The 18,353-nt window shown below is 43.9% G+C and overlaps 2 protein-coding genes across 2 annotated transcripts; one reads left to right on the top strand and one right to left on the bottom strand.

The window, feature by feature from the left end:
- Nucleotides 1-852: 852 nt before the first annotated feature.
- Nucleotides 853-3,898, bottom strand: LOC130199713 (succinate dehydrogenase [ubiquinone] iron-sulfur subunit, mitochondrial-like). Its single transcript, XM_056423433.1, has 8 exons — nt 3,740-3,898; nt 2,608-2,741; nt 2,441-2,526; nt 2,223-2,359; nt 1,983-2,099; nt 1,625-1,726; nt 1,303-1,425; nt 853-1,210 (listed from the first exon to the last, which is right to left on the bottom strand). The coding sequence occupies exons 1-8, from the start codon at nt 3,803-3,805 to the stop codon at nt 1,130-1,132; spliced, it is 846 nt and encodes a 281-aa protein (XP_056279408.1). The 5' UTR covers nt 3,806-3,898; the 3' UTR covers nt 853-1,129.
- Nucleotides 3,899-5,543: 1,645 nt separating this feature from the next.
- On the top strand, nt 5,544-17,456 carry LOC130199406 (ATPase family AAA domain-containing protein 3-A-like). Its single transcript, XM_056422872.1, has 16 exons — nt 5,544-5,815; nt 7,577-7,653; nt 7,767-7,868; nt 7,991-8,050; nt 8,133-8,202; nt 13,730-13,895; nt 14,048-14,117; nt 14,269-14,424; nt 15,044-15,100; nt 15,235-15,360; nt 15,545-15,669; nt 15,844-15,895; nt 15,988-16,058; nt 16,163-16,330; nt 16,603-16,711; nt 16,819-17,456. The coding sequence occupies exons 1-16, from the start codon at nt 5,623-5,625 to the stop codon at nt 17,281-17,283; spliced, it is 2,067 nt and encodes a 688-aa protein (XP_056278847.1). The 5' UTR covers nt 5,544-5,622; the 3' UTR covers nt 17,284-17,456.
- The last annotated feature ends 897 nt before the right edge of the window (nt 17,457-18,353 follow it).

Here is an 18,353-nt window from a genome sequence, read left to right on the forward strand (position 1 = left end):
CATCCTTTGAAAATTGCTCATAATAATAAACCTATGCCATTAACTCATGTATTAAAGCTTTGAAGCTTTCTTATGTCATTTATTAAAGGACAACTGTTGGGTTGCCAAACAGTATTAGAATTCCTTCGGCAGGTGTTTGTACTGCCTCTGCAGTGCATTTGCTTTATATTTAATAATGTATTTAACATATGTTGTATTAACCTTATTATCGTAGAATCCCTATTTATATATATTTATGCAGCTCGTCAGTAATTTCTCCAGAGACCAACAAATAAATATAGTGACCACATTGCAATGAAACTTTGTCCCAAAAAATTTCCCATTAGTTGCATACTTTCTCCAAACGTCTCCTCACGCTCCGCTGCCACAAGGACAGAAACAGGAGAATATTCCTGCCGACGGCTTTGAGGCTCTACAACAGATCACCTCTTGCCACATCATAGTGCAATAACTACAATAATAACTTAATATTTACACTATGTTGATCTGCACTTCACACATTTCATTTATTTACACCACACACATACACACACTTTGCACTGTCTATATTTAATATTTAATTTAATTTGTCATTAGTATTGTGTATGCATATATGTTGTATATATACATATATATTTTATTTTATATTTTACTTTGTATACTTCTATATCTTTCATCCCTGTTTTTTACATTTTAGATTTTATTCTTGTGTGTTTAGTTTATTGGTGCTGCTACTGTTACGACAAATTTCCCCTTGGGGATTAATAAAGTATATATCTATCTATCTATCTATCTATCAATATTGTTTATTGCAATAAAAGTCAACAAAAGAGTAGTTGGTTTTTTTCTGAACTTAAAAACATGTAGTTTCCATCATGAGCCTAGCACATCTTTAATAAACACATAGTTGAATATTTACAGTTCCATTAGCATCTCCCAACTTGTTGCACCACACCAAATATATTTGTTTGAACAGTTCTTTCCAGCAGCCTCTAACTCATCAAATCCTGTTTGGCACACGTCTATTCACATTCCTCCAAATGTAATATAAATGATGAAAAGGTGCTGAGTGTTCCTTGATTTGCTCTTCTCTTCCCTTTAAGAGTAATTTTGTTCTAGGTTGTATTAGTGGATCTGAATTTTCACACGTTCATGAAGCCCCTGCTTTCTTCTCCTTGTAGGTGGCCATCATCTTCTTTATCTCTGCGATGGCCTTCCCCGGGTTGAGTCCCTGTAGGAGCAGAGTGCCAAACAGACCGCGTGAGAAAGCAAAGCTCAATTAAATCCGCGAGTGAGCGTGTGCGAGAGCGTTTTTTGCGGTACCTTTGGACACGTCTTGGTGCAGTTCATGATCGTGTGGCAGCGGTAGAGAGAGAAGGGGTCCTGAAGCTTAGACAGACGTTCCTCTGTGAATTCATCGCGGGAGTCGATCATCCACCGGTAGGCCTGAGGGATAACAATAACAGCACAGTTGGCGTCCATCGTTTGCTCCATCATGAAATCACATTATTCGCCTCTCTCTGGTTTGAAATGAGCATTGCAGGTACACAAAGGCCCCCTAGTGTGGCCCTAAACCTAAACTCCTTCAAATTTCTGAACTCTTGGGACGTGTATCTTAATAACTAAATATGAAACAAAAACTCACCTGCATGAGGACAGCAGGTCCCAAGTATTTGTCTTCGTTCCACCAGTAGCTGGGACAGCTGGTGCTGCAGCAAGCGCACAGGATGCACTCGTACAGGCCGTCCTGATGGGTTAAGAAGACTGTGAATCCAAGGGAAAATACATCACTGTGCGATCATTACAAATTATGATTTCTGCTCAATATTTCCCGCTAGCAATACATCGTCAATCGGTCAATTCTGTAGCTGGCCGGCTGAAACCTCTGCAATGAAATGACACCAGTGACTGCGATACAAAGACCTCCAATACGGGAGTAAAGATGTTTTGGCTGTGTGACTCGTGCGGAGCTCGGTCGATCCGACGGCGAGACTGTTAATTACCAGTTTTTGCCGGTCTTCCACCGACTGGAAATACTGCTCCTTCCCTTCTTGAGTGTCGTCCTTCTTTTTCAGGTAGGGCTCGATGGATTTGTACTGGGCATAGAAGTTGCTCATATCCTGGTGGAAATCAAATGAAGAGAGAGAGAGAGAGAGAGGAGGAGTCATTACTCAAAACAACCAATAAATGCACCATCATGTGACTCATGTGAGGAGAAACAGCACACACTGTGCAGCACTTACAGGCACCAGATCTTTGACCACATACATGTGTGGGAGCGGGTAGATTTTTGAGGGCTTGCTTGTGTTGGAGTCAATTTTGTTCAGGCATGCCAGCGTGTTGCCTCCATTTATGTTCATGGCACACGAGCCGCAGATCCCTGAAGAAACAAGCAACGGGTCACTGACATATCCGCCACAAAAGGTCTAGAAACGGTGGGCGAGCTGAATCTGTTTCTTACCTTCACGGCAGGAGCGTCTGAATGTGAGCGTGGGGTCGATCTCATTCTTGATCTTAATGAGGGCGTCCAGAATCATTGGGCCGCAACTATAACAGGAAGGTGTCAACACGTTAGAGGAAAGCACAGCCAGACAATATTCTGTTCACGGGACCCGGTTTACGACTTACGTGTTGAGATCAATTTCATATGTCTGCATTCGCGGTTTGTCTCCAGCGGTGTCTGGGTCCCATCGGTAAATCTGAAACTTCTTGATACGGGCTTTGGGTGCCGGGGCAGCGGCCGTCTGAGCATGCCGTACCATCTGTATCATAGATAATAAAAACAAATAAGAATGTTTTAATCCTATGGTGTGTTCTTCTTTTATCCACCAAAGCATTTTTCTTTTAGGTGAGAGATAAAGAGATGTAAAAGAGGTATGTACAAAGTAACACCCCATAATGTGACTTAACAGCCGTTCCTATGAACTCTGGGCCAAAATGGGAAGCACTTGGTTATTTGAACCTACGACACCAGAACATACTACTTGCTTTAATACAGTATTTTGTGCAAAATACAGCAACAAACTGCTTTGCAGTAGAATTGAGCCAAACTAATGCAAACTAAAAAAAGAAAAAAAATTGTACCATAAGATCACAACCACAAATAAATGTAAAAAAATATATATCTAATTCTAAGATAAGATTAAACTACATTTCGAAGCTTAAATTAGATTCATATTATTATTAAATATATTATGATCATCATATTGCCAGTTTATAGTCTAATAATATGTTCTCTTCTTTTTGTTTCCATAAGAAGGTATGGAGACGCCCCCTAGTGGCAGCTCGGGTGAACTACATGAACGCGTTACATCACTTAGCAGTCTTTATAGTTACCTAACTGACTTTCAGAACCATGAAAGATGGACTTCAGCACAATAACTTAAATTGTTCCACATGGTCGTGAGAATTAAACAGATATCTGTTTGTCCTGACTGCAAAACATTGTATTTGATTTAGCCTTAAGGCTAAATGTTTTGCAGTCAGGACAAACAGATATCTGTTTAATTCTCACGACCATGTGGAACAATTTAAGTGCACGGGTTGTAAAACAAGCTGATTTCATGGACAATGGATACATTGAACTTAGCATGTATCATAAAGTCTCTATCAATAATGATTGTGGACTGTGTTGCTAAATTCAGAATGGCCTATAGCACGCAAACGCAACAGTCAAGAGATTAACACGAAGACGTGTTTACTAAAAGTATCCCGTGAGGCGTTTCTCTGTTTTACCCCGAGCTACACTCGTCGTACTCACCACCATCATGCCGGAGTTCCTCACGGCCAAAACATGTCGATACAAGGCACCGCCGACCGCCGACATATTTCAAAGTTAGACCAAGACTAGACTAGGGCTCACTTTGTTTGTCTTCTCTTGCCGCAACTAACAAAACCACTCAAAGTCCTGCCCTGTGCGTGCATTGGAGTGACGTCACGCACGTCGGAGTACAGAGCGAGTGTTGCCTTCACGAGCTCCGCACGCAGCTCTTTCATCCGGATACTCCAAATCACGAACGTGCACGCAGATTGTGTTGTTGTCGTTGTGTGTGCTGCAGGTGGAGACTACGATGAAGCTCCAGCATGATTATGAGAATGGTAAAGTTGTTGTATAAAAGAAAGATACGTTTCACTTAATTGGGTCCTAAATGTACAGTTCGTATGGGAGTATCATATATATCCGACAGCACCTGAAGGCACCATACGTAAGAGCCTCTTTCGCAACCCTCATTGCTGTAGACGAGGGTTAGTTATATACCCATAATAATAATAAAAAAGAAAACCAACATGCATTGCTATGGAGGTACACTTAATTTAAAGAGATTCGTGATCAAAATGTTTTTAAAACCTTAATTTGACCATATTTCACAATTGTTCTCCTTTGAGCTGAGTGAACATAATTATTTCTGAATATATTTTTCTGAATGTTGTACTGTGCAATTGAGGTATTCTATTTCTCAATATGTAATTTCTAGGCCCATCTTAATGAAGTGCTTTAGATCTTGTGTCAAACTCAGACATTGTTACTCAACATGTCCTTGACCCATCCATTTGTATGTTATATATGTTATGTATGCAATATGCCGTCACTGCATGGTTTTCTGCAGCAATAGAACAGTTTCTGTGCAAATTAATCACTTTATTTCTATCTTAAATAAAATCAACAGTCACTTTTGATACGTGCTGCTTTTAAAATGGTCCATAAAAGAGATAGAGCCACTCTGTGTGATTACGCTATGTCCATTTTATGTATGTAGTACAGTGTAATATACTGACTGCTGGCCTGTTTACATTCAATATGCATTATCTACTTGAGGCAGAGATGCACAATGAGCTATATGAACCTGAAGGTCGAGGGGAAAACTAATGTACTCATGCAGATTTATATTCATTCAATGATCAATATGTTCAATGAAATGTAACACTCACAACTGGCTCTCCAGATTTAAAATAACCTATACCCCTCATCATATTAGTGTAAACAAGATCAATCACACAAACAAATGCGTAATCTTGTGCAACAATCTTTACCTTGATTGAGCATAACTTAATCCTCCCTTCTTCCATTTCACTTTATAGAAGATGTTGCAGGACTGTTCATATTCATCAGCTGTGGCCGGATGTTTCGTTCACCTGTTGGTGCCACTCTGATCTTAAAAATATGAAAAGAAACTCCAGAGCAAACAACCAGATTAAGGCTGAGGTAAGGGGCACACAAGATTACATTTTAAAAAGCTTGCAGTTTGAACATCCATCAGGCCTGTGTGAATTCAGAGGATGATCATAGTATCTGTCACTGCCAGAAGAAAGCTAAACACTATAAGTTAAAGAAAGCTAAATAAAGAGTTATGGTGATGGAGTATTTAATATTAAGAATATATTCAGCATCAAGTAAGGACAATATAAAGCCAGTTGTCTGAGTTTTATAAAGAAGCTATAGCTTTATTCTTCTCTTGAAGTCTTAAAGGAACTCCCACTCCAGTAGGTGGCGGTAGTGGACCATTGACGGTAGTTGGCAGCTACCATTAAACAAAACGAAGAAGAAGGATAAGCATGGGCTCAGTTCGACCGCCACAGGAGCGGAGACTTTGAGACAAAGTGCAGCCCGTGCAGCCTGTTGCTTGAAAGCTATACCGAAGCAGCATGTCGTGGCTCTTCGGCTGGGGAAGGGGCTCCGGTGCTCCGCCGGTGGAGGAGCAGGCCGGTGCCGAAGGGACCGGGGGTGCACCGGGAGGCGGCGGCTCGGGGGGAGTCAAACCCGGGGACAAGTGGAGTAACTTTGATCCGACGGGGCTGGAGAGAGCTGCAAAAGCTGCAAAGGACCTCGACAAATCACGTGCGTACAATTGTATTGCATTTTTATACAAATGCTTTCTTTCATTATATATCTGTTATTCCGGTTTTTTTTTCTTCTGTTGTACCACACTTTCTTACGTTGTGTCATGTTCTTTTCGGAGGAGAGTCCCTCGCGCCGATGTCTACGCAAAACATGTATAACTGAACGTTTTAAACAAGCACATTTGCAGTTTTTAAAATATCTGTTGTGTGACTGTGAAACTGTAACATTTTCTTTCATTCGGCATTCATACAAATTTAGCAGCACTAAATATATATTTTGATATATTCGACATTTAAAAAGGTGCAATACTCCTATGTAATGTGCCGTGTATCGACTGAGTCAGAAAAGGCAAGAAAAAAGCAACAACATGCACCAAATTGCAAGAAATCGGGCTGTTAAATACTTAAGTTGCACACGGTTGTGCGCGTGCAAAGCGGTTTGACCTCCACGCAGTTTCCCCAAAGTTACGGAGGTTTGGTGGGCGTGGTCAGTGAGCACAGATGGAACAAACGGCGTTTCTCAATATGCGTACTTGTGCGTACTTTCCTCTACTTGTGACTCGTGAAACGTCATCAGTCGCAGCCCGAGTACATGTTCCAATTCAAAGTTCGCTTCTCGCAAAGCACGGTCAAAACACCCGGATGTGACTTGATCCTCCCACTTTCCGGAGGATGCATCAGAGGAGATTTGTGCGTACTCTGGCCAGCATATATCCCAGAATGCATTTCACCAGCAACCGGAAACAGTAGCGGAGGAGAAAATAAACTACTGACAGTTGACTTTTTATAAATACTACTGTTGTTGAGTCACGGAATGTAATTTTAGGATGTTTTGTTTATTTGACTGTAAAACATAATTTACAGTGAATAATTAGAGTAAACCCAGGAGCAAGAACAGCTGATGTGGTGACGTCATCAAGTCAGCTGCTGTTCCAATCGCAGAAAGACCGTCCTCCGGAGTCCAGACTCCAAAAGAACACAAGTCTGTACTTGTGTACTTTGAATTGAGAAACGCCGAAAGTGTCCCCCTCGCGCAAGCGCAGCCCCGTCACCTGTCCCATACGTCACACGCCCCTCGGGTCACAATGTACACACATGCTCACTGCTGTTCACTGTGTGGGGGTGTGTCTATTAGTTTTTTTTAAACCAGTCAGTCAAGCAAAGTTTCAAGCATGTTACACCCAAAAAGTGTAACTATATTGTGTCTTGTGTCGGTGATTCACGATTTTAAATAGTTGAATGATGGAGTGTCAATCAGGGGGTTGGGGGTTCAATCCCCGCCCTAGTCAATGTGTCCTTGAGCAAGACACTGAACCTTGAGTTGCTCCCTGTAGCTGCATCTACGGCATATGAATGTGACATGATTGTAAGTCGCTTTGGATAAAAGCGTCAGCTAAATGAAATGTAATCAATTAATATTTCATTTTTTTAAGTAGCAGCTAGTGCCATCTAGTGGTGAGGTTACAGATTGCAGCCGACTGAATACCCATTCTGCCGACCCTGTCGGAGGGCTGTACGGTGACCTTCTGGCAATGTAAGAAAAGGCCCTGGGCTCATGTGTTGGGTTTGTCCGTTCTGGGCTACCGTAGAATGTGGCGGAGCAACCGTGAAGAGGACCCCAACCCAATACGTAGACAAAAATGGCTCATTCTGAGCCAAACAAAAAAAACTTTGGATAAAAGCGTCAGCTAAAGGTAATGTAATGTAAAGCAGCACCGCTCAGTGTTTTATGTATTTCTATTTTTCAAAAATTCAACAGGATATGCCAAAGAAGCGTTGGGCCTGGCTCGTATGCAGGAGCAGACCGTTCAGCTGGAGCATGAGAGTAAAGTGAAAGTAGGTGATGCCTTCAAAAGACCCTCTTGGTGTGATTGCGTGGTCGGCACGGCGACCACTGCTGAGTCCGCGGCGCCACGGCAAGCGTGACACAAACCAGTCTCTCCCAACAGGAATATGAGGCGGCCGTGGAGCAGCTGAAGGGCGAGCAGCTCCACATTCAGGGCGAAGAGAGACGCAAAACGCTGGCAGAGGAGACAAAGCAAAACCAGGCGGTATGGAATCAACACTTTATACACACACACACACATAAAATGCTCTTCTGATTTTAAAACACATGTTCCACCAACAATAGTTTACCTGTTAAGGTCGTTCCTTTTTTTCTCATCTCCTCCAGAGGGCACAATTTCAAGACAAACTTGCCAGACAGAGATATGATGATCAGCTCAGGCAACAGGTACGACTTTTAAAAATAGTTTTTATTGAAATTAAAACCTGAATGCAGCATCTATCACACGTTTTTTTGTTTGTATCTACAGCAATTTATCAATGAGGAGAACCTTCGCAAACAAGAAGACTCTGTTGTGAAGCAAGAGTCCATGAGAAAGGGTAAAATATAAATAAATTAAACGCTTGCTTTCATTTACGCGTTATTTATTCATAATGCCATGTAAAAACTCCTTTTTATTACCCGAATTACAAATGCAATAAGTGGGATTTGTACAGCTCCAGAGCAAAGAATGACCATAATATGTCTGCAGGTGTCAATAAGGTTGTCGATCAGTACTGATGACTCCGCTCACTAAAGACTCCCGGCTGCAAGTGTTGCAAGACAGCTACACAACCCAGTTTTAAGATGCTGAGAATTAACATTACTCTATTTATTGTGATCATGAATGTGATCTTTAATAGACATTCGTTTTGAGTCAAAGAGTTTTAAAAAAAAGAAAAAATTAGATCTGACTGAAGAACCAACAGAGGATTATCACTCAGCTCTGCAGAGTTTTATGCTCATTGTTTTTGTTTTTTTACAGCCCTCGCCGTTTCTGTTTTGGTTAACTCACACTGCCCATTACCAGAAGGCAGCTCCAGTAAACTGCCCAGGACTGCACAGCTCAGACAGATTACATCAGAGGCTAGCTTGTGCTGATAGGTGACATTTATCTGCTTAAGAGGCCGAAATATTAGAGTATAGAGTCTGCAGGATATGTACAAAGGCAACTGCCTGCCAACACATTCTTCAAATAACATAATTAAATGATACGTCTGTGTCGTTGTTCACAGCTCGTTCCGCTGCGTCCGTGTGGCCAGAAATAAAAAGGAAACCAGAAATAAAGCCGGAGCAGACGTCAATAGAACAGAATAAGAGACGATAAACTATGAAACGGCGGCTCATATAAAACAGTCGATTTGTTTGCAATTTTATTTGAAAGATTTATGTCCCAAGTTAGAAAATGCCATCTATCTTATCTTAAAACTGTGACTACTTTTAAGTCAGATATAGGCCACCATAAGACTGATGGATATCCTATATTAACAGCCCGCTGCGTGCAAAGGGTTTCCATGTTAGCTGTGCCCCGGCGGTAACCGTGCAGCCGGATGGTTGGGTAACTGTTCGCAGGAGTCGTAAGTCTACACAGAAGCCCGCTGTGCACCAACCACTTCACGTTTCGAACCAGTTTTCCCTGCTCAGCGACACACCCGCTGAGGAACACACCCTGGTTATCGGGAGCTCTATAGTCAGGAACGTGAAAATAGCGAAGCCGCGGACCACCGTCGTGTGCCTCCCGGGGACCAGAGCGGGCGACGTGGAGTCTTGTTTGAAGCTGCTGGCTAAGGATAAGCGGAGATACAGTCAGATTGTAATACACGCCGGTGGTAATGATGCCCGAGCCCGCCGCTCGGAACTCACTAAAATTAATGTGGAATCGGTGTGCTTATGCCAAGACGTTGTCGGACACCGTAATTTTCTCTGGTCCTCTCCCAAATTTGCAGACAGACCAATTGGATAGCCGGATGTCGCCTTTCAACCGCTGGCTGTCGAGGTGGTGCCCAGCGAATAATGTGGGCTACGAGACAACTGGAAGACTTTCTGGGAAAACCTGATCTGATGAGGAGGCGGCATTCATCCCACGTTGGACGGAGCGCGTCTCATTTCTGCGAATATGACCAAGTTGATCACGGACTTAATCTATGACAACCCAGGGTTCAGATCAGGAACCGGGAGCAGAGTTGTAGTTTAACACCCTTCTCTGCTCTTCCATTCGAGCAGTTACCCACCCTTGACTTTAGAGTAGAGACTGTGTCTGTCCCACGGCCACTTCAATTAAATAAATCAAAAGTAAGCAGAAGAGGAGTCGTACACAATAACCTTATACAAGTTAACACAATTATTTCAGCAGTGCAACAAAATAGGTCTATTAAATGTGGTCTCCTAAATATTAGATCTCTGTCATCTAAAGCTGTGTTACTGAATGATTTAATATCAGATAATCACATTGATTTATGTTGCCTAACTGAAACCTGGCTGAGCCATGAAGAATATGTCTGCCTGAATGAATCGACTCCTCCAAGTCATATTAATACTCACATTCCTCGAGGCACCGGTCGAGGAGGTGGAGTAGCAGCCATCTTTGAATCGAGCCTATTAATTAATCCTCAACCAAAATTACACTACACCTCATTTGAAAGCCTTGTTCTTAGTCTTTCACATCCAACCTGGAAAACACTACAGCCAATTCGATTTGTGATTCTGTACCGCCACCAGGTCCATATTCAGAGTTTATATCTGAATTCTCAGAATTTATATCAAGTTTGGTTCTTAAAACCGATAAAGTTATTATTGTTGGAGATTTTAATATCCATGTGGATGTTGATAATGATTGCCTTAGTGCTGCATTCATCTCCTTGTTGGACTCGATTGGCTTCTGTCAGAGAGTACAGAAACCCACTCACAGCTTTGGCCACACGCTTGATCTTGTTCTTACTTATGGCGTTGACATTGAGCATTTGAACGGCTTCCCACAGAATCCTCTTCTGTCAGACCACAACCTCATAACTTTTGAATTTATACTACGGAGTGTACTCCGTTAGTCAAAAGTTTCTACACTAGATGTCTAACTGATAGTGCTGTAGCTAAATTTAAAGAAGCGATTCCTTCTGTATTTGATTCGATACCACGTCTCAATATAACAGAGGACTCCTGGTCTAACTTTAGTCCGTCCCAGATTGATCATCTTGTTGACAGTGCCATAGGCTCTCTGAGAATGACACTGGACTCGATAGCCCTCTGAAGAAGAAGACAGTGAGGAAGAGGAGGTTTGCTCCTGGTATAACCCTCAGACCCGCAAACTGAAGCAAGCGTCACGAAGCTTGAACGCATATGGCGTTCAACTAATCTCAAGAATCCCGCTTAGTTTGGCGAGATAGTCTTAAAACATATAAGAAGGCCCTCCGTAATGCCAGAGCAGCCTATTACTCATCAATAATAGAAAAAATAAAACAACCCCAGGTTTCTCTTCAGCACTGTAGCCAGGCTGACAGAGAGTCACAGCTCTGTGGAGCCGAGCATTCCTATAAACCTTAGTGGTAATGACTTTATGAACTTCTTTAATGAAAAGATTTTAACTATTAGGGACAAGATTAATAATCTCTTGCCCATAACCAGTGCCAATCTGTCCTCAAGTGGAATGGCCTTGGAAACCGCTGTATGCCCTGGTGTATATTTGGAGGGATTTTCTCCTATCAACCGTGACCAATTATTTTCAACGGTTTCTACTTCAAACACGTCTACCTGTCTCTTGGACCCCATCCCGACGAGGCTGCTTAAAGACGTTTTGCCTTTAATTGGCGGCTCTCTATTAGATATTATCAATGTGTCTCTGCTAACAGGCCACGTACCACACTCCTTCAAGGTGGCTGTTATTAAACCTCTCCTGAAGAAGCCCACTCTGGATCCAGAGGTATTGGCTAACTACAGACCGATCTCTAACCTCCCCTTCCTCTCCAAGATCCTTGAGAAAGTGGTCGCAAATCAGTTGTGCGACTTTCTACATCATAATAGTTTATTTGAGAAATTTCAATCAGGATTTAGAAAACACCACAGCACCGAGACGGCACTGGTGAAAATTACAAATGACCTCTTAATGGCAGCAGATAAAGGACTCCTCTCTGTCCTGGTCTTGTTAGACCTTAGTGCTGCATTCGACACCATTGACCATGACATCCTGTTACAGAGACTGGAGCAGTCGATTGGCATTTCAGGCACGGCACTAATTTGGTTTAAATCCTATTTATCAGATCGATCTCAGTTTGTATTTGTAAACGATGACGCCTCGATAACCACCAACGTTAATCACGGAGTTCCACAAGGTTCTGTGCTTGGACCAATTTTATTTACCTTATACATGCTTCCTTTGGGCAATATTATCAGGAAACACTCCATAAACTTTCATTGTTATGCAGATGACACTCAACTATATTTATCGATAAAACCAGAGGAGAGCAACCAACTCTGTAAAATTCAAGCATGTCTTAAAGACATAAAAACATGGATGACCTGCAACTTCTTGATGTTAAACTCAGACAAAACCGAAGTAATTTTAATCGGCCCTGAGCACCTCAGAGATCAATTATCTGGTGATGTGGATTCTGTAGACGGCATTGCCCTGGCATCCAACACCACTGTAAAGAATCTTGGCGTTATCTTTGATCGACTTGTCCTTTAACTCCCACGTAAAGCAAATCTCAAGGACTGCATTCTTTCATCTACGTAATATTTCAAAAATCAGGCACATCTTGTCTCAAAAGATGCAGAAAAATTGGTTCACGCGTTCGTTACTTCGAGACTGGATTACTGCAACTCCTTATTAGCAGGCTGCTCTAATAAATCTCTTAGGTCCCTCCAGTTGATCCAGAATGCTGCAGCTCGTGTTCTCACTAAAACTAAGAAAAGAGATCACATCACTCCTGCACTAGCTGCTCTGCACTGGCTCCCAGTAAAATCAAGAATCACTTTTAAAATTCTTCTCTTAACCTACAAAGCCTTGATTGGTGATGCTCCATCATATCTTAAGGAGCTTGTCGCACCATATTGCCCCACTAGAGAGCTACGCTCACTAAATGCGGGACTACTTGTAGTTCCTAGAGTCTTAAAAGTAGAATGGGAGCCAGAGCCTTTAGTTATCAAGCTCCTCTTTTATGGAACCAGCTTCCAATTTCAGTCCGGGAGGCAGACACAGTCACCTCGTTTAAGAGTAGACTTAAGACCTTCCTCTTTGACAGAGCTTATAGTTAGGGCTGAATCAGGTTTGCCCTGGTCCAGCCCCTTGATATGCTGCTATAGGCTTATAGCTGCCGGTGGACGTTTAGGATGCACTGAGTACCTATCTCCTCTTTTTCTCTCCTTAAGGATGAATTTTCATCTCTCAATCACACGTTACTAACTCTGCTTTCTCCCGGAAGTCCTTTTGACTTTACGTCTCATGGGGTCATCGGACCCTATGAGACGGCATAGATCCTATCTGCCTGATGGATCGCCTGGGTCGTGGAATTCCTGCTCATGACTACGCCACTGTCCTGTTGAGACTCCGCCCTCCTCCTCCCCACCGCCATCTGCCTGATGGATCGTGGAGGTCTCCATCGTGGAATATGCCTACTATGAACTATTCATACACTCTGTCATATTCATTGAATGTATTTTAACTCTAAATCTGTCCTTCTGTACACATTACATCTATTGCATCTGTCCATCCTAGGAGAGGGATCCTCCTCTGTTGCTCTCCTCCAGGTTTCTTCCCTTTTTTTCCCCCTGAAGGGTTATTTGGGAGTTTTTCCTGGTCCGATGTGAGGTTTTGGGGCAGGGATGTCTATGTGTACAGATTGTAAAGCACTCCGAGACAAATTTGTAATTTGTGAAATTGGGCTATACAAATAAACTGAATTGAATTGAATTGAATAATGGAAGTAGTTCAAAAGAGATGTGTCTTTTTAAATCGGTTCAATCGAGTTCTGACACGGTGGTTGAGTTAAACCACACTGATTAAAGTAGGTCAAATTCTCAGCCCTGTCAGAAGTGGTCATAACCAGCACATAGTTATTAATATCTGCCTCTTTTTTTTTCTCCCACCCCCTTCAGCTACCATCGAACATGAAATGGAGCTGAGATGCAGGAACGACCTCATTCGCGTTGAAGCGGAGGCCAAAGCCCACGCCCAGGTGGAGAGGGAGAACGCCGACCTCATCCGGGAGCAGATCCGCCTGAAGGCTGCCGAACACAGACAAACTGTCCTGGAATCTATAAAGTGAGGGAAAAAATTACTTTCCACCTTCCCGTAAATCCTCAGTGACTGGCACGTTATCTCCTCGCGCCGCTCTCTCACCTGTAAGAGTAAAGATCCCAGGGGGGGAGCGGGCAGAGGCTACCGGCGTGATAATTGTGTTCTGTTCCCGGCAGGACGGCAGGAGCGGTGTTCGGGGAGGGGTTCAGGGCCTTCGTCTCTGACTGGGACAAACTCACCGCCACGGTAAATCCACGTCGGAACGGTCTTCGCATTTTTGTCACATTTCCAACCACAGGAGGACTGTGGAGGATTATGGGGAACATTTGCGTTCCCGCATTTTGATATGCCGTACGATGCATTTTTTGTAAAGACGTTCTTCCTGTCCCTCCCACAGGTCGCTGGGTTGACCCTGTTGGCAGCGGGGGTGTATTCAGCCAGGAGCGCCACGGCGGTGGCCGGCAGATACGTAGAGGCTCGCCTGGGCAAACCCTCGCTGGTCCGAGAGACCTCCAGGATAACCGTCGTTGAGGCCATCAAACACCCGATAAAGGTGGAACTACGTTCCGGTTTCACGTTTTTTGAACCATTCGTTGTGTGGATGCGGTCCTCCGCACAATGAACGGGATGCACGCAGAGTGTGTGTCAATAGTATATTTTAACGAGGCAGTTTTTTTTAGACTTAAATAAATACCTACCGCATCTGGATTATTTGATTATTTTGTTGCTGCTCCTAAATGACAGTGAAACCCAGATTAGCCCGTAACAGCTGACAGCGCATCAAATTCATTTTCTCTCAAGAAATAATTTTAGTGGATTTAGTTTATCCAGCTAATCCTGCCCAGTAAACTGAATGTGGGAGAATTCTAGAGGATAACGTGAAAAATTTGCTAAAAATAACAGCGGGTCGGATGTGCGCTGAATGATGAAAGTTATTTTCAGGACTGCTTTTGGTTATTTCTCACGTCTCAGTATGATAGACACGAAACGGAACATTTTAATTTGTTTTTAAGCCGAGTAGAAGAGTCACTCACCGATAATGAAGTGTTAAATGATGATTAGAAATTCCATTTGTACGGTTTCCGACATAATTCCTGTGACGGCCGAGCGGTTGACCGTTAAAAAGTGTGTTGCTGAAATGAAACAATTCGCTCTGTTCTCCTCATTGTTAGACTACCAAGCGTCTGAGAAGCAGGCCGCAGGACGCCTTGGAGGGCGTGGTGCTCAGTGTGAGTCATTTACTCTGTGGCTTATTGTCGCATGGATACCTTCTGAATGCAACGTCCGTGTACTCTTTTTTATTTTATGACTGTAAAAAATAAAACAAATGCTGAATGCTGTCGTCGTGCTGTGGCTCACACAGGCTTCTTTGGAGGCGCGTGTGAGGGACGTTGCCATCGCCACTCGTAACACCCGGCAGAATAAAGGCTTGTACCGAAACATCCTGATGTACGGACCCCCCGGAACTGGAAAAACACTCTTCGCCAAGGTACAGCCGGGGTCAAACACCCCCTTTTTTTAATTTTCTTTAATAGATTTCTTTAATGCATTAGAGATTCAGTCCTGTTTTAAAATATTTTCTAGCTGTCACTTGATATTTTTACGATCTTATTTGTACGATTTTTGCACCTCTGTCATCCGTTTTGAACAAAGTTCTTTCCGTTGCCTTCCAGAAACTAGCTCTCCATTCCGGGATGGACTACGCCATCATGACCGGTGGCGACGTGGCACCCCTGGGGCGCGATGGAGTCACTGCCATGCACAAGGTGTTTGACTGGGCCAGCACCAGCAGGCGAGGGTAGGGCTCTTTCACTTGCTCCATTAACACTCAATGAACCGGTCCCAGAATGTGCATCAGCCGTTGGATGCTGACCGTGATCGTTAACTAGTGCGGACTGTATGTCGTGTTAAAGCGCCTGCCGAGCTGCTGTTCTTCTGCACATTCTCTTTGATTTCCTCTGATTCTCCGCAGCGTCTTGCTGTTCGTAGATGAAGCCGATGCGTTCCTGCGTAAGCGATCCACAGTGAGTTCAGCCGCAGTGCCATATGCATGGTGATGACGCCCTGCATTTGAATCACATATTCATGAGTCATGATTTTTTCTTTTGCATTGCAGGAGAAAATCAGCGAGGACCTCAGAGCCACCCTGAATGCGTTCCTGTACCGCACCGGGGAGCAGAGCAACAAGTCGGTGTCTTGACGCTATTTATTGTGCACGGCCGGGCATGAAAAGGTCATCAGCCGTGACTGAAAAGGCCACAGGTCTAAGTCGTCTCATCCTCTCTCCTCAGGTTCATGCTGGTGCTTGCCAGTAACCAGCCCGAACAGTTCGACTGGGCCATCAACGACCGCATTGATGAGATTGTGAACTTTGCGCTGCCCGGTCTGGACGAGAGGGAACGATTGGTGCGCATGTATTTCGACAAATTCGTGCTGGGTCCTGCCACTACAGGGAGACAGTGAGTCCACTTGTTGTATTTTACACTTTCAAACCGCAGCTCCGTGGCACCGGTCCCGAGTGGTTGACCTGCTCGCTCCAGTTGCGTAATGGTCTCTATAAGTTATTCAGTCCTGAAAACAAAGCGGCATCTGGTTCTTTACTTATTGCTTTTCGTGAAAAGGTGTTTCGGTCCTCGGGGAGTGCCAGTTGAAATGGATGATCGATGGCAAGAAGTGAGTTTAAGCTCTCGGTTCACTTACCCTGCACACCTCTTGTGCTTCAACTCGACAGGAGATTGAAGTTGACTCAGTTCGACTACGGCCAGAAGTGTTCAGACATCGCGAAGCGAGCAGAAGGCATGTCCGGTCGGGAAATCTCCAAACTCGGTGTGGCCTGGCAGGTGAGTTGAGCAGCTTTGTTGCCGCAGAATATAAATCTGCATCAATAAAAATACAAAAACAAAGCCAACCCCCTTTTTAATTATTTAATTTCCCCATTCCCGGAAAGGCTGCCGCATACTCTTCCGAAGATGGAGTTTTGACCGAAGCGATGATCGACGCGAGGGTCGATGACGCCGTCAAGCAGCACGCGCAGAAAATGGACTGGCTGCTGATGGAAGCAGGTGAGGGGGCCGGGAAGGTCGGCGTCCGCCTCCCGAGGGGAATGGCGACAGGGCTCTCGGCCCAGGAAGCGGCTTCGCTAGAGACGACCCCGACGGCGCAACAAGTCCTTGTGAGCAACGCGGCCCTGGCAGAAGCGGCCGCCCTCCCTCTAGAGGCGGTTCCCAACATAGAAACCAAAGTTGATGCAGAAACCGTCGTGTCGGAACCGTCTGAGAAACTCGAGAGTCCAACTACAGAGAAGTCGGCCGACCCCCAGACTCCCGGCGCCGAAGGGGCTGAGCCCGGTCCGACTGAGAAGCCGCTCTCGAAGAAGCAGAGCGGAGATGACAAACCCGGTCCAACGAAATGATCGCTTGAAAACTTCGATGAAAGACGAGCTATTGTAATAGTTAAACATTTAACAGCAAATTCTGTCTACTCTTCTCACAATATGTGCGGAACCCAAGTACTGTGACTGCCAGCGAGGCAATCGTTGGATTGCGGCCTGTATAGTCTGAATTAAAACACTTGTGGACCGCCTCATTCCGCTTTTTAAAACATTTTTTATTTTAATGTCTGGTCGTCGTTGCCATTTTCATAGTCTGTGGCCGGGTGACATTTAGAGAACGCGCCCTCTGAACAGGATGTTCCTGCATGTTTGCTGACCGACACTGGCAACAGTTCAACCGCGTGTCTGCTAAAGCGTTCGTCGGGGACATTTCCTCCCTGTCGCAGAGCACTTGAGACCTGCTGCCCTTGACAGATATGTGTTTCACCTTTTCATAGAATGACTGGGTTCTGCCAGAATATGTCATTTAAATGTAGATTTATTGTCTTTCTCTATAGGTCTGACAATGTCTCACACACACACAGTAAACAGCCTTTTTTGTCTCCAACTGCTGCCATACCGTTTTTTTACAAACACGATGCTTTAGAGACTGTCTGATCTTATCTCGTGCACATGTTATAACAAATTATAACATTTTGGGAAGTAAATATCGCAAAGAAAGTCATTTATTAACCGTTCACTGCTTCTGAGATGTGAGGTTGTATATCGCTGTAATTTGAACATATATATAATCTGACGTACGAACGGTTTAAAGATGTCAACTCGAGTTGTTTCACGCACATTTTGTTGATTTAATCATTACTTTAAAAGATACTTCAGAGAAACATCAATAATAAGTTATTATTCCCGTCAGCTGGGCTTTGATATTTTCACAGAATATTGAGGATCATGCCAAAGGACGCCCGACGAAGGTGGAAATGCTCTCGTAAATCGGTGTCGCCGGAATGCGTTGCATCGTGGCGGCAGACGACCGTGGAGGGCTCCACGCCGTCGCACCGGCGTGTCGTCGCCATAGTTAGTCATTTCAGAAGTGTTGCTAGTCAGCGCTATTAGAATCCTAACAAAACCCGCCTGAAGTTGTCAACAGGACC

Source organism: Pseudoliparis swirei, chromosome 9, assembly GCF_029220125.1.
Source record: "Pseudoliparis swirei isolate HS2019 ecotype Mariana Trench chromosome 9, NWPU_hadal_v1, whole genome shotgun sequence".
Taxonomy (NCBI): Eukaryota; Metazoa; Chordata; class Actinopteri; order Perciformes; family Liparidae; genus Pseudoliparis; species Pseudoliparis swirei.